Genomic DNA, 14807 nt, shown 5'->3' with positions numbered 1-14807 from the left:
CAGCATCAACATCGACATGTTTGGACGAAGCTGGTTGCAACTTATCTGGAGAATGCTGCTCATTTTGTTTTTCTTCCCAGTCCTTACAGGCAGCACCCTAACCTGCGCCCAGCATGCCTCCCCTATCACAAGCCCCAGTTCTCGCTCCTGGAGCTGAGGGGAGGGCAGGTAGGGACAGCCTTCCTGCCAGCACCTTGTGAGTGGCAGAGGAGCTCTTCCGAGCTATGGCACTGATTGGCAGTGTGGATGCCTGCACTGAACCAGCATGCTCCTGTTCTGCATGGCTGCACTGTCCCGGGCACCATGTCAGTCATTGGGAAGGACGCGCGCAGGAATTAGTCATGGGCACTCCCTTGGACACAGAGTTCTTACTTGTGAACCACAGGACCTGCCCTGTGTGGGCAGGAAAGCAATTTATGAAAGATGGCAGGCAGCTCACAGGCTTTGTGGAAGGCCAGAGACAGACTTGGTGGCCACAAGGCCAGATAAGTCACCCAAAAGCCCACTGCTGATGGCTCCAGCGAGGCCTCATTGCTCCTGCTCATAGTCGCTGCCCCTCACATGACTGACACTGCACCCTGGACTGCAGAGAGATAAAATGGTGTCATGGACTAAATTGTGTCCCCCTAAATCCATATGTTGAAATCCTATTCCCAGTACTTCAAAATGTGACTGTATTGGAGATAGTGCCTTTTAGAGATAATTAAGTTAAAGCGAGGCCGTTAATTTGGGCTCTAGCTCAAAATGACTGGGCTCCTCATGAGACAGGAGACGGGACACAGATGCACACAGAGGGGAGATCCTGGAAAGACTTGGGAGAAGGTGGCCATCTTCAAGTTAAGGAGAAAGACCTCAGAAGAAGCCAGCCCTGCCAACACCTGGATCTCACACTCTGGCCTCCAGGACGGTGAGGAAATCCATTTCTATTGTTGAAGCGGCCCAGGCTGTGGTATTTTGTTAAGGTAACCCAAGCCGACTCATGCACATGGAGAGCCCCTACAAATATCAGGAGGCTCTGCTTACTGCCGCTCCCCAAAGCCACCCTGGGCAGAATGAGGGCGAGCAGGTGCTTTGGAGAAGGCTTGCTCGCTGTGACAGAGCAAAGCCTTCCGATTCAAGAAGCTTATGGAGAGTTCAAGCTGCTTGAGCACACGTGGCTCATCAAGGGAACCAGGGCTGCAGTGCCGCTGTCTGATTCCACAGGGGGCCCATCTGTGCCTTCAGAGCCGCCCCTAAGGGCACCCTGGGGGCCGGGGCTGACCCATTGAACTATTGCATTGCTTCTGAAGTCCAGCGTCACTGCTTGGCTGTGTGAAATCAAATAAGATGTATATATCATGTGCCTTGCCATCCACCCAGCAGAGGGAAAGGCGCAGCGAAGGGCTTCTCTTCCCCTCTGCTCCTTCATGTCCAGGGCAAACAAACATTAGGGGTGCAGATGGCAAGAGTAAACATGTGCTGGGGTGGAGACCTGATTTATGAATGACTCATAAATCATCTGAAACCAGTTTCCTGTTGACAGTCAGCCCTTGGTAAACACTAAGCATGTCCTTGGCACGTTACCTTCCCACAGGGTGCCAGGCCGGGGGGAGTCCTGTTCTATATAAGTCGCTGTGCCTCTTCCTGATGTACAGGCCTATAGGACCCATGCTCATCACAATGGTAGGTAACTGGTTGCTTCGTACCTCGAGGCCAGAACAAGGAAGAAGGACATACAGTATAGTCCAGTGGTTCTCAACCTTGGCTGCACATTAGAATCACCTGGGAATCTTTTTAAAATCCTGATTTCTGGGCCTCATCCTCCGGAAATTCTGTTTCTTTGTTACTAATGTTGTGGCCCCACCCCATAACAAAGAAACAGAATTTCCGGAGGATGAGACCCAGAAATCAGGATTCTAAAAAGATTCCCAGGTGATTCTAATGTGCAGCCAAGGTTGAGAACCACTGGAATAGTCTTTGTTTGAATTTGCTGTGAAGGGTGTTTCTACTGGATACAACTTAATGGTAAATGTGAGCTAGTGATGAACCTTCTATAGAATATTTGCAACTGAATGGATAGAGGGTAATGAGAGGCGGGGAGCTAGAGAAAATGTTAATGACTGTAGCACTATTTCTGTTCTCCCAGGTCAAAGCTGTTGTTTCTTCTAGTAAGTGTGGGATTCAATTAGGTTTTATGTGTGTCTCTAATTCTTGGGCCCTAAGTGAGTGATTTGTGAGTTAGATATGATGTCGGAGCTACAGCACTGCGTCATCGCAGGTGAGAACGGAGCCTGGGAGGGAAGAGCTGTCTGTGTGCGGCTGAGGCAGGCAGCTACGTGTCCCTCTCCAGGGCAGCGGCTCCCTCGCAAACGGGCTGCACAGTGGACAGCTGTGCCTGACTCCCACACCGGACACTCTGAGTTGATTGGTTGGCAGTGAGTCCTTGGTAATTGAGGGTTTTTTAAAGCTGCCCAGGTGACTTCAATATTCAGCAGAATATGAGAACCATCATCCTGACCTAGGCCCTTTTCAATATACAGTGGGGCCTTGACTTACAAGTGTTCTGACTAATGAGTTTTTTGAGATACCAGCTGTCTCTCCGCCGATTTTTTGCATTGAGTTGATAGAGTAATTTGAGTTAACGAGCTCCTTAATGAGCTCAGTCTCGGAACGAATTAAACTCGTAAGTCAAGGCCCCACTGTGTCATGTTGTATTAAGAAAAAATTTGCATCAAAACCTACAAAAACTCATCTAGTCATCCTTTCTGCCTTCAATTCCAACTTGATCTTTTAAAAGTCCCCTTTGCTAGAGCCAGTGAAAGGGACTGAACCAGGCTGCTCTTGGGGTGCCAAGGAGAAGAGGAAGGAAGTGGCCAAAGGCAAAGCAGAAGAGGAGGCGCAGGGTCCTCCAGGATGGACCCTGGGCCTCAGCTCAGAGGCTGTCTCAGAAACACGGAGCTGGAAAGAGCAGGAAACCGTGGGGTGGGTCCTCCTGCTCCATCAGACCCCTCCTCCACCCTCAGAGTGAACTCCTAAGCTGCAGAACTGACAACGTCCCTGCCCTGCTTAGGACCCTTAAAGGTGCCTGACTCTTTTAAAAAATATATATTTTTATTGATTTCAGAGAGGAAGGGAGAGGGGGAGAGAGAGAGAAACAGCAATGGTGAATCACTGATGGACTGCCTCCTGCATGCCCCTTACTGGGGACTGAGCCAACAACATGGGCATGCACCCTTGACCATAATCGAACCCAGAACCCTTCAGACCGCAGGCCGATGCTCTATCCACTGAGCCAAACCGGCTAGCGCAAGATGCCTGACTCTTGATCATGCTGGGAAGACACAAGGAACAGCAACTTACCTAAAGGGACACTATTTCTAGGGGCACTGCCAGCCCGTTTCACTCTAAGTCTGGCATGAAGCACCTGTTACGTGCAGGCATCTGGAAAGGCTAATGCCGGTCTCCTGGCTGCACTGTCTCCTGTGCCTGCCCCTAGCAGGTGCTCATCTTTACTGAATGCAGGAGAGGAAGCAAAAGAGCGAAGGGAGATGAACGAATAGAACATGGGAACAGGAAAGGACTTGAAAGCCTCTCGGCTCAAGTAGTCTCAGCCCAGTAGCATGGGCATCAATCACCTGGGGGGCGGGCGGGGAGGGTTTGCTAGAAATTAGGACTCTTTGATTCCACCAAAGCAGAATCTGCATTTTATTTTACAAAATTTCCCAGGGATTCATATCCACATTAAAGAAGCACTAGTTTTGATTGTTTCTTGTGTTTCTCACATGGGGGACTTGGTAAAGATGCAAAGGCCTTGGCTATGTCCTTCTCCAATGAGCTTGATTGAAACTGTGTGCTCATGATTAGCAGCCTGGGTTACTTTGATGCCACCCACATGGGAGAACCTCTGTTTTTACAGGGGGAAACTGAGGCAGAGAGAGAGGGAGAGAGAGAGAGAGAGAGAGAGAGAGAGAGAGAGAGAGAGAGAGAGAGAGAGAGAGAGAGAGAGAAAGAGAAAGAGAGAGGATATGGAGGCTATATGTGAGATACTATCAACTGGTTAATTTCAAATCTGAATACTTTGCTCTCTCTTGTCACCATGTTTGGACTCCATCTCTCAGTCATTCGATTGGGTTCCTCCGCTCAGAGCAGCAGAAGATCCGGGAATTCTGCAGCCGTCACTCACCCTGGGCTGCAGTCCTGGCTTGTGCCCACTGGTGCCTCTGTTCTGTGACTAGATAGATTCTAGCTGATAGAACAAGACCTCCAACATTCCTGTGATCACCAGCACCTCTCAGGAGCCCCCTTTCTGGATGAAGGGAGTGGAAATTCTGTCAATAAGACGGGCTTTTTCATTTGTTTGTTTTGTTTTGTTTTTGTTTGTTTGTTTTGAGAAAAAAATTCAGGTTTCCGCAATGATCTGAAGGTGAAGCTTCTGCAAAAGAATGAAACAGAGAGAGCAGGTGCAACCTCTAGTTCTGATGAGAGCTAACTATATTGAGAGTTTATTATAGGAATTGATTTATTTCTTTTGGTTATAAAACTAATGTCTTTCATTATAAGCAATTTAGGAAAAAAAGAGGAAAAGTCCAAAGAAAAATCCCACAGCTCAAAAATCACTTGTTAAAATTTGGTACAAAAACTGTAATCTCTTTTTGAGCATCTCCTTCTATGTGGATCTTTCCCACATCATAGGAATACCTGCCTTCTTTAACGTAGTCATAATAGTGATCATTTATGTCATTTCATATTCTCTTACCTCCTAAGTTGACCAGTTCTGTTTTTGGAGTCACCATGCTCTGAAACAGCCCTGTTTGGGGGGAATTTTGGTTGATTCACTTCCCTGCTGCAGTGAGCATCCAAGAGGCGAAGTCTAAGTCCTTCTCTGTGTCATTCCTAGGACCAGGTCTTAGAAGTGAAAAGGTGAAGTCAAATGTTGTAACTGTTTTTTTTAATGTTTTTATTGACTTGAGAGAGAGATAGAAACATCATCGAAGAGAAATATCTATTGGTTCTACTGGGGATCAACCCAGACATGTGCCCTGACCAGGAATCAAACCAGCAACCTCCTGGTACATGGACCAGTACTCAACCAACTGAGCAACACCGGCCAGGGCTGCTGTAAACAGTTTTAAGAATACGGATGCCTACTATTAAGTTGTGCTCCATAAAGATTATTCAAACATAAACCAGCCTTGTGAATTTCACTTCTCAGATATGCCTTTATTTCACTCTGGATATTATAAATGAAATAATTATTTTTTGTCATCCCATATGGTTCTATTTTATGTACAAATTTGCGTTTCTGGTCTCAGCAGTAACTTGAACTTTTCCATGTCTTTGTTCATCATCTCTGTTTGTATATGTGTGTTATTGTCTTATCTTTTGTTGTTGTTGTTAATCCTCACACGAGGATATTTTTTTTTTCCATTGAGAGAGAGTGGAAGGGAGGACAGGGGTGGGGGGGGTTAGCGGGGGGGAGAGATACTTTGATGTGAGAGAGACACATCGATTGTTGCCTCCTGCCTGCGCCCTGACCCGGGCAGAGAGTAAACCCACAACCCAGGTACCCGCCCTTGACCAGGAATCAATCCAAGACCCTTCAGTGTGTTGGCTGATGCTGTAACCTCTGAGCAAATGACCAGGGCTATGTGTGGTATTTTCTTTGTCATTTTTCTACTAGGATCTTTTTCTTTTTCTTGTTGATATACAGAAATTCTTCATATGATGATGTTGTTCTCCAAATTTGGTAATTATTTTTAACTTTTATTTATGGATTTATAACTTTTACATTTTCAAAGCTATTTATTTTTTAATACTTAGAATAAGATTATTATTTACTTATTTTTTCTGTGATTCGTTTATGATTTTAAAATTTTTTTATTAAAGTACAGTTGACATACAATATTATATTCGTTTCAGGTGTATCTGCCATCGTACAAAGTTAATTTATGATCTTATAAAAGTTTAACCATTAAATTCTTTTAGAATTTATTTGTGGGAACTAAAGTAGAAAATTAACTTTGTTTCCTTTCAAAATATCCCATTTGTTCTAATATCATTTTTTGAATAATTCTCTACAGATTTCAAAAACTAAGTTTATCTTATAATAAACTTTTATATGGATTTATAAGTATACTTTCTGGGGTTTCTATGCTGTTCCCTGTACTTGTCTTTCTATTCTTATATTAATAACATACTACTTTAGGTAGCATCAGTTCATAATTAATTTTAGACATCTTACAGAACAAGTACCCTCACCCCCCATCTTCTTTTCTTAAAAAAATATATTTTTATTGACTTCAGAGAGGAAGGGAGAGGGAGAGATAGAAACATCAACAATGAGAGGAATTATTGATCAGCTGCCTCTTGCACACCCCACACTAGGGATTGAGCCCACAACCTGGGCATGTACCTTCACCAGGGAATCGAACGTTGACCTCCTGGTTTATGGGTCGGCGCTCAACCACTGAGCACACCAGCCGGGCCCCATCCTCTTTTTAAAAAGGTTCCTGGAAATTCCCACGTTAAAGTTTGTTTACTTGGCTTGCTCATCTCAAAATGATGACAAAAGCAACTTGATACTTTTCTTTGTCCTGCAGATTCGGTATCAGCTAGATGAACTGATGTGTTCATGCAGCCATCAACAATGCAGTTATCATCTGGAAAGTGAAGTTCTTAGCCTCATGGTCTAAGAATGCCAACTAACTCAGTAGTTCCATCAAGTCTCCTGCTGTGTTTTCTTCATCTTTTGTCAATGTTTTATCTTCCTAAAACTCTTCTCCACACACTCAATTCTGTCCTTTGAATTATACACACTCTGCCAAGCAGCTAAAACTCAATCCGGAAGGGTCCCCTGAACTTCCTTGGTGCTAAAATAACACACGATGCTCGGGCTGGGTGGCTCAGTTGGTTGGAGTGTCATCCCATACATCCAAAGGTCACAGGCTCACTCCTGGTCAGGGCACAGCCCTCGCTGGCGGGTTCTATCTCTGGTGTCAGGGGGTGTAGAGGAGGTAACCAATAGATGTTTTTCTCTCAGGTTGATGTTTCTCTCTCTCTCTCTCTCTCTCTCTCTCTCTCTCTCTCTCTCTTTCTCTCTCCCCCCCCCCCCATCTCTATCTCTGTCTCTTTCCCTTCTGCTCTCTCAAATCAATAAAAACATATGCTCAGGTGAGGTTTTTTTTTAAAAAAAATAGCACACTATCATTATTTTATTGGTCTATGACTTTGACTCACATTTAGCTTTTTCCCCAGTTTATTTTAATAACTTGTGTAGATGTTGTTCCTTTGAAGCACCACCTTTAACCCACCTGTGGAGCCCAGCAGGGATCCTCATGCAGGACACTCAGTCAATGATCGCTGTCTGAATCAGTCTGTTTTTCTTCCTGACACTGCTTCACATTGCAGAATGCTCTCCTGGGAAGCCTTGTGGTTTTGGCCAGCTGTGTGATGTTATGCAATGCCCAGTGCTATTTCATACCTATGGAAGGTTCTCCAGACAACTCGCTTAAGGGTAAGTCCCAGCTTTTCCAGTGTATTATTTTACTGCAGCTTGGTAGGTATAACCTGTTGGCAGAGGAAGGCCTTTACATCTACATGAGGGGGAGGGTTAGGGCGGATATCAAACAGAGTCAAATGAGAGACTTCAATTTGTCACTGTACAAGACAGTGTTTCTCAACCTGAGGTGTAGGAGAATTGCCTGGAAAGCTTTGAAACCTACCAACGCTCAGGAGCCATCCAATATGAGGCAAATCAGAATCTCTGGGGTAGGAGCTGCACAGCTAATCGCTTTTGGATTCACCCCTATACGCAAGCAAAGAACCATCAATATTCCAAAGCAGTGCTTTTCAAACTTCAATGTGCATGTAAACTCTCTGAGAATCTTGCTAAATAAAAGCTCTGATTCTGTGGGCCTGCATGTCCAACACAGCCTTGGGAGTGCTGATGCTACTAGTTCCTCCAGCTCACCTGGACCACCAAGGCTTAAAGCAGTGGTTCTGAACCCTGGCTGAATATTTGAATCACTTGGGGAGCTTTGGGAAAATATGGCAGCCTGGGCCTCATGGCCAGAGAGACTCATTGTTCTGAGGTGAGACCAAGGCATAAATTTTAAAAAAATGCCCAAGATGTTTTACATGTGCATTTAGGGTTGAGAAGCAAAGCAAAGAAGTAGTAAAATGAGACATTTATCCAGAGATAATCCAGCAGAAAAAAAACACACCAAAAGAACTCGGCTCCAAGTGCCCCTAGCATCATAATAGCTATCTGATAAAAGAGAAAGGCCTTATTTTATTCTTGTAATATTTGTTCTGAAATAAGATCTGGAAGGACTTAAGCTTGCTGTAAGAAAACACGACCGGTGACATGAACTGGACAGTACTGGAATTTAGCTGTGGGTGACCACAGAAGCACTTTTCTTTCTTTCTTTAAAATAGATTTGTCTTGATTTCAGAAAGAAAGGAAGAGGGAGAGAGAGATAGAAACATCAATGATGAGAGAGAATCATCGGTTGGCTGCCTCCTGCATGCCCCACACTGGGCATCAAGCCCCCAACCTGGGCATGTGCCCTGACCGGGAATCAAACCGGGACCTCCTGGTTCATAGATCGATGTTCAGCCACGGAGTCACACTGGCCAGACCACAGAAGCACTTTTTTTAGACACCCTTAAATTGACGAGATTTTCCCTCTCTGGGAGGGGCACAGATGGCAGGGCTGGCCACAGTGTCCTACAAGCCTTGTTCCAGCTGCATGCCTTGAGGACACCACTGATGTTGCCACACGTGTTATTTTAGAATGCAAGGATCTTGGTGGAGTCACCTACGCGATGAACTCAAAGTGGAAGAATGAGAGATGTGAGGAGTGTTCTTGTAACCCAACTGGAATCGACTGCTGCAACACGTAAGTCTCAGCCAGCAGGGCCAACAGGGGGTGCAGCTGCTACTGGGCTGCTCCTGAGCTGCAGCTACTCCCTCTTTCAAAATCCCCTTCTGAAGTGGTTTCGTTTTCAGCACTATTTTCTTCTTTTTTTTCTTTTAATATATTTTTATTGCTTCCCGAGAGGAAGGGAGAGGGAGAAAGAGATGGAAACATCAATGATAGAGAATCATTGATTGGCTGCCTCCTGCACACCCCACACTGGGGATCGAGCCTACAACCCAGGCATATGCTCTGACCAGGAATCAAAATGTGAACTCCTGGTTCATAGGTCGGCATTCAACCACTCAGCCATGCCCCAGCTGGGCATGGATTAATTCTTAATCTCTCTGAGCCTCAGTTTCCTTGCAATAAAATAGGGATAGTCAGGTGTCCATGAGAATTTAATGAGATTCTGCATATATTAAATCAACACATATTTATGCCATCTCTCTGCCAGTCTGTGTCCCCTGAGCCTGGGACAGTAATGAACACCTAATAGGAACGCAAAGTGTCCCTTCTGTCTTTCCTTCCCCGTGCCTATCCCGTTTAGCACACTGCTCCGCAGGGAGGAAATGTGTACAGTTCTCTCTACTGTTCAAAGACAGCTCCTTTCCCTGCGATTGCCTCACAGCCCACCAAGTTGTTTTCATCATTTCTTTTTCTATAGCAAAAGACAGCTTTTGATTAAATTTTCTCTGGGATAATTTTTTGACCCATTGCTTCTCCAGGGGACACAGTCCAGATCTCAAGCAGCTCAGTGGCCTCCCCACTGCCAAGGCCCCCCCCCCAGGTGCCCTGGAGAATCTCTTTCCAGTCCTCACTTGCTTACAGATTACCCTTTGGGAGGAGGACTGAACTATCCTCTTCTGTTAAAATAAGTCAAACGTCACCTTTTGGAAAAAAGCATTCTCACAAAGGGCCCGGTGATGGCTGCTTCTGTGTACCCTTGGGCAGGGGCCACTTACAGCTCGGACCCATGCGCTCCAAGAGAGTGAAGAATCCTAACATTGCTTGCACCCTTGAATATGTGGGTGGGCTTTCCTGGGGAGATGGTCCCCAGTTCTCATTAGCTGCTCCTGGGCTCCATGATCCTGGCCTGGAGTGACACTGGTCCTGTTGGCTTAGCAGCTCCTATGCTAATTAGAATGGACAATCTTTCCCTTCCCACATTCAAGCCGCAGACCTGCTGGTCACTTCCTGAGCCAGGACAAGAAGTCAGGCTAGAACAAGCTGCCTGGCCCCAGTAAGCCCCGTGTGCATTTGGGCCTCTCAGAGCTTACTTCGTCTTGTGATGCAGGATGGAACTTAGGAACGATGTCAGGGGTGGTCTATGTGTTTATAGACCAGGTTCTGTGTGTTCAAATCCAGGCTCCTGAAGTCAGCACTTTGGGGTTGCAAACTAAAAGGTGATCTTACGTTGCTGAGGGGCACCCTAGACAGCTGGAGTGTGGGCTGCCCCTGGCAGAGAGCTGGCCCTGAGGAGGCTGGGCATCCTATCCTTGCTATTTTTTAAAAAAAATTAAACCTTTATTATTGAAAATATTACATATGTCTCCCTTTTCCCCCTATTGACCCCTTTTAGCCCACCCCGCCCCCCACTCCAGGCCTTCACAAACCTATCTTTAAAAAAAACAACTTTATTGTTGAAAGTATTACATATGTCCCTTCCTCCCCCCCCCCCATTGGCCCCCTACAGCCACGCCCCCTGCCCCGCCCTAGGGTCTGTGTCCATGGGTCATGCATATATGCACACAAGGCCTTTGGTTGATTACTTCCCACCCACCGACTTTCCCCCACCTTCCCTCTGAGGCTCTGCACTCTGCTCCAGGCTTCCATGTCTCTGATCCACTCCCTTCATCAGTTTAGTTTGTTAATTAGATTCTACACATGAGTGAGATCATGTGATCCTTGTCTTTCTCTGACTGGCTTATTTCACTTAGCAGAATACTCTCCAGGTCACTATATGCTGTCTCAAAGATCCTTCATTTTTACTGCTGCATAGTATTTCATGGTGTAAATGTACCACAGCTTTTTTTTAATCTACTCATCTACTGATGGGAACTTGGGTTTAGGTATTATAAATTGTGCTGCTATGAATATAGGGGTGCATACTTTTTTAAAAATTGGTGTTTCAGGTTTCTAGGATATATTCCTAGAAGTGGGATCACTAGGTCAAATGGCAGATCCATATTTAATTTTTTGAGGAAACTCCATACTGTTTTCCATAATGACTGCACCAGTCTGCATTCCCACCAGCAGTGTACTAGGGTTCCCTTTTCTCCACATCCTCACCAGCACTTGTCATTGGTTGATTTGTTGATGGTAGCCATTCTGACATATCTGAGATGATAACTCGTTGTCATTTTAATTTGCATCTCTCTGAAAATCAATGACTTTGAGCATTTTTTCATATATCTCTTGGCCATCTGTATGTTCTCTTTGGAGATGTGTCTATTTAGGTCTTTTGCCCATTTTTTTAAACAATGTAGCTTTTTAAAAATATATATATTTTATTGATTTTTTACAGAGAGGAAGGGAGAGGGATAGAGAGTTAGAAACATCGATCAGCTGCCTCCTGCACACCCCCTACTGGGGATGTGCCCACAACCAAGGCACATGTCCTTGACCAGAATCAAACCTGGGACCCGTCAGTCCGCAGGCTAATGCTTTATCACCGAGCCAAACTGGTTAGGGTATATTTTTTTAATTGTTTTATTTGTCTTCCTTTTGTCAAGTTGTATGAGTTCCTTTATATATTTTGGATACTAGCCCTTTATCAGATGTATTATTGCTAAATATGTTCTCCCATACAGTGGGCTCCCTTTTTACTCTTTTGCTGTGCAGAAGCCTTTTATTTTGATGTCGTCCCATTTGTTTATTTTCACCTGGGTTTCCTTTGCCCTAGGTCAGGAGATGAATCGGTAAACATATTGCTATGAGAGATGCCTGAGATTTTGCTGCCTATGGTTTCTTCTAGGATTTTTATGGTTTCATGACTTACATTTAAGTCTTTTATACATTTTGAGTTTATTCTTGTGTATAGTGTAAGTTGGTGGTGTAGTTTCATATTTTTTTTTGCACGTATCTGTCCAATTTTCCCAACACCATTTATTGAAGAGATTGTCTTGACTCCATTGCATGTTCTTGAGTTCTGAGCATAATGGCTAGGGTCGATATCTTATCCTTTCTAATTGGCTTTGCTCTTGTCTCAATGGCAGTGTTGCTATACCTTTGGGTTTTAGCAAAATGAAATGCAAGATATTATTCAACCAGAAGACCTGCACCTATACGGTGGTGGAGAAAAAGAATCCAAAAAAGACTTGTCTTGTCCAACAATGGGTGATGTAATGTGCTTCTAGTGGACCCGTGGCTCCCAGCCAGAGGGGTTCCAGGTCCTCCAAGGCCAGGCCTCATTCTCCTGTGGCCTCTAACAGTCTATGATTGTATAACCCTATCTGTTCGTAAAAAAAATAAATAATTAACAATTGAGCAAACATTTGACTATATGTGTACTTGCAATTTATAAATTATGTGTGCATTGATTTTTATACACATTATAAAGCGTTCAAACATTTAAGAGGGAAAAAAATAAATATGAATAAAGTTATATTTTTCCTATACTCCAATAAATCATTATGCATCCCCACTTAAGTACTGCTGCTTCTGTTGCTTCTGATATAGTATCGGCACTCTGCTGCCCTGGTGTCCTGCTATCTCGCGAACAATTCAAAAAATAAACGAGTCTTCAAAATGAATCAGATTCCTTATTTTCTTTGAGTTTTTCATATTTATTCTTCCTTCCTCTTCTTTTTCTTAAATATATATATATATATATATATATATATATATATTATATTCTTATTGATTTTAGAGAGAAAGGGAGAGGGAGAGAGAGAGAAACATCAATGATGACAGAGAATCATTGGTAGGCTGCCTCCTACATGCCCTCCATGGGGGATTGAGCCTGCAACCTGGGCATGTGCCCTGACCGGAATCAAACAGTGACCTCCTGGTTCTTAGGTTGAAGCTAAACCGCAATGCCACACTGGCCGGACTCCTTCCTCTTCTATAGAGAATGTCCTCCATGCTGTGTCCCTCATATACCTCTGTTTGCTAGAGGTTGGAGCAGGTAAGATAGAACAGGACAGCCTGGAAGGAGTAGCTCTGAGACCACATGCAGCCTGACGGAGTCTTGAAAGGCCAGGGGTCCTGGCTTGAGAGAATGGCTTGAGTGCAGGGCTCCAGTCACTCACCTCTAGCTGCATACAGATTCCTGCAAAAATTAAGCACTTAAACAGTGACAATGTTGCCCTGGTCAGTGTGGCTCAGTCGGTTGAGCATCATGTCCCATGCACTGAGAAGTCACCAGTTGGATTCTGGTCCCGGCATGTGCCAGGGTTGCAGGCTCCATCCTGAATGTGTAGGTGTTAGGTCTGATCAAATAATTGAATCAACACTCCCTTCCCTGGGAACTAACCTTTAGACCACTTCACAACCAACACTCCCTTTGCACATTGTTGATGTAATGTGCTTCCACTTGCTAAGACCACAGTCCACTTGCTAAGACCATTCATCTTTTGCCTCAGGACCCGACCAGAGAATTCTCTGCCCAGAAAAAGCCTGCCTAGAGTCCTTTAAAATCTCTGACTCCTTGTCCCTGTGTGCTGGTGCCATTTTGGGGCTCAGCCCATCTGGTTTTCCAGATGACCTAATCATTTCATAATTCTTTACTTTTTTTGGCCTCTTCCATTTCTCCTTCAGCGACCCTACAGGAAGCAGACTATCGATGTTTCTCTCTCTCTCTCTCTCTCTCTCTCCCCCCCTTCCTCTCTCTCTCAAATCAATAAAAACATTAACAAAAAAAAACCCCCACTAAACATCGTAATTTACAAAGGTAAAATTAAAAAAACAAACACAGCCCAGCCGGCGTGGCTCAGTGGTTGAGCATCGACTTATGAACCAGGAGGTTCAATTCCCGGTCAGGACACATGCCCAGGTTGCAGGCTTGATCCCCAGTCAGGGGTGTATATGAAGCTGCCGATCAATGATTCTCTCATCATTAATGTTTCTATTTCTCTCTCCCTCTTCCTTCCTCTCTGAAATCAATGAAAATATGTATATTAAAAAAAAACAGTGACAATATTGATCATCTCTTGCTTCTGTGTTAGAGAACATTTGTTCACTCAACAGGTCTTTCTTAAGTGCCAGGGCCAGGCAGTGCTATGGGCCAGGAATACAGCAATGAACCAGAGAGACCAGGTCCCTGCTTTCCTGGGTCTTGGAGTTCTTTGTGCGGGCATGTGACAGCGCATAAGCAGGCAAACAGTCCTCTGTTGAAGAATCTGTGGACCATTGGTAAAGAGCTTTATTTCTCCTCTGAACCCTAATCCTATCTCTTCAAACATGTTATTGGACTAGCTGAGCAATCCTGGGCTGACCCCTTAGTTTTTTGGGGACCACCATAAGATAATAATTTTTAAAAAGTGCTTTGGTTACTTTTAGTTAATCTGCATCTGAATCGAAAAGGAAATGGGGAAGGGGTGAGTGAAGGGCCGGGTGCCGGCTTGGCTGCCTGGGCTGTGGCAGTGCCTACGGTGAGTGCTCCCTCACGGGCTCTCTGACAGTCTCTACTGCTCCTCTCCTCCGCAGCTCCCTTCCACCTAAAGACGATGACTGTGCCTTCCGAACGTCTGCATATCAATCTGTTTCCTGTTGCTTTTGGCTGAGATTGCCTTGCTTCTTGTAGGACTCACTCTTGGGTGGGATCCACAAAACCCGATCATGGCCACCTTTGTAAATTCTACTTAGATAGTCCTTCATCTTTCTAGGAAAGGTGGGGGGCACAGTTAGCACCTAGAATTGGGGACATCTGTCAAAACAGGGACAGAAGGATTCCCATTTTAACATCTG

General features: G+C 44.8%; 1 protein-coding gene across 2 annotated transcripts; it reads left to right on the top strand.

The window, feature by feature from the left end:
* Positions 1-1533: 1533 nt before the first annotated feature.
* MSMB (microseminoprotein beta) lies at positions 1534-12398 on the top strand. 2 transcript variants are annotated; one of them, XM_036356003.1, is made up of 5 exons: positions 1534-1662; positions 6579-6641; positions 7387-7492; positions 8774-8879; positions 12116-12398. In XM_036356003.1, the coding sequence occupies exons 1-5, from the start codon at positions 1546-1548 to the stop codon at positions 12243-12245; spliced, it is 522 nt and encodes a 173-aa protein (XP_036211896.1). In that variant the 5' UTR covers positions 1534-1545; the 3' UTR covers positions 12246-12398. The 2 variants fall into 2 exon arrangements, with proteins under 2 accessions (XP_036211896.1, XP_036211897.1); XM_036356004.1 differs by lacking the exon at positions 6579-6641.
* The last annotated feature ends 2409 nt before the right edge of the window (positions 12399-14807 follow it).

Source organism: Myotis myotis, unplaced genomic scaffold (genome assembly GCF_014108235.1).
Source record: "Myotis myotis isolate mMyoMyo1 unplaced genomic scaffold, mMyoMyo1.p scaffold_m19_p_24, whole genome shotgun sequence".
NCBI classification, from domain to species: Eukaryota; Metazoa; Chordata; class Mammalia; order Chiroptera; family Vespertilionidae; genus Myotis; species Myotis myotis.
This window is presented reverse-complemented; position numbering and strand designations above follow the sequence as displayed.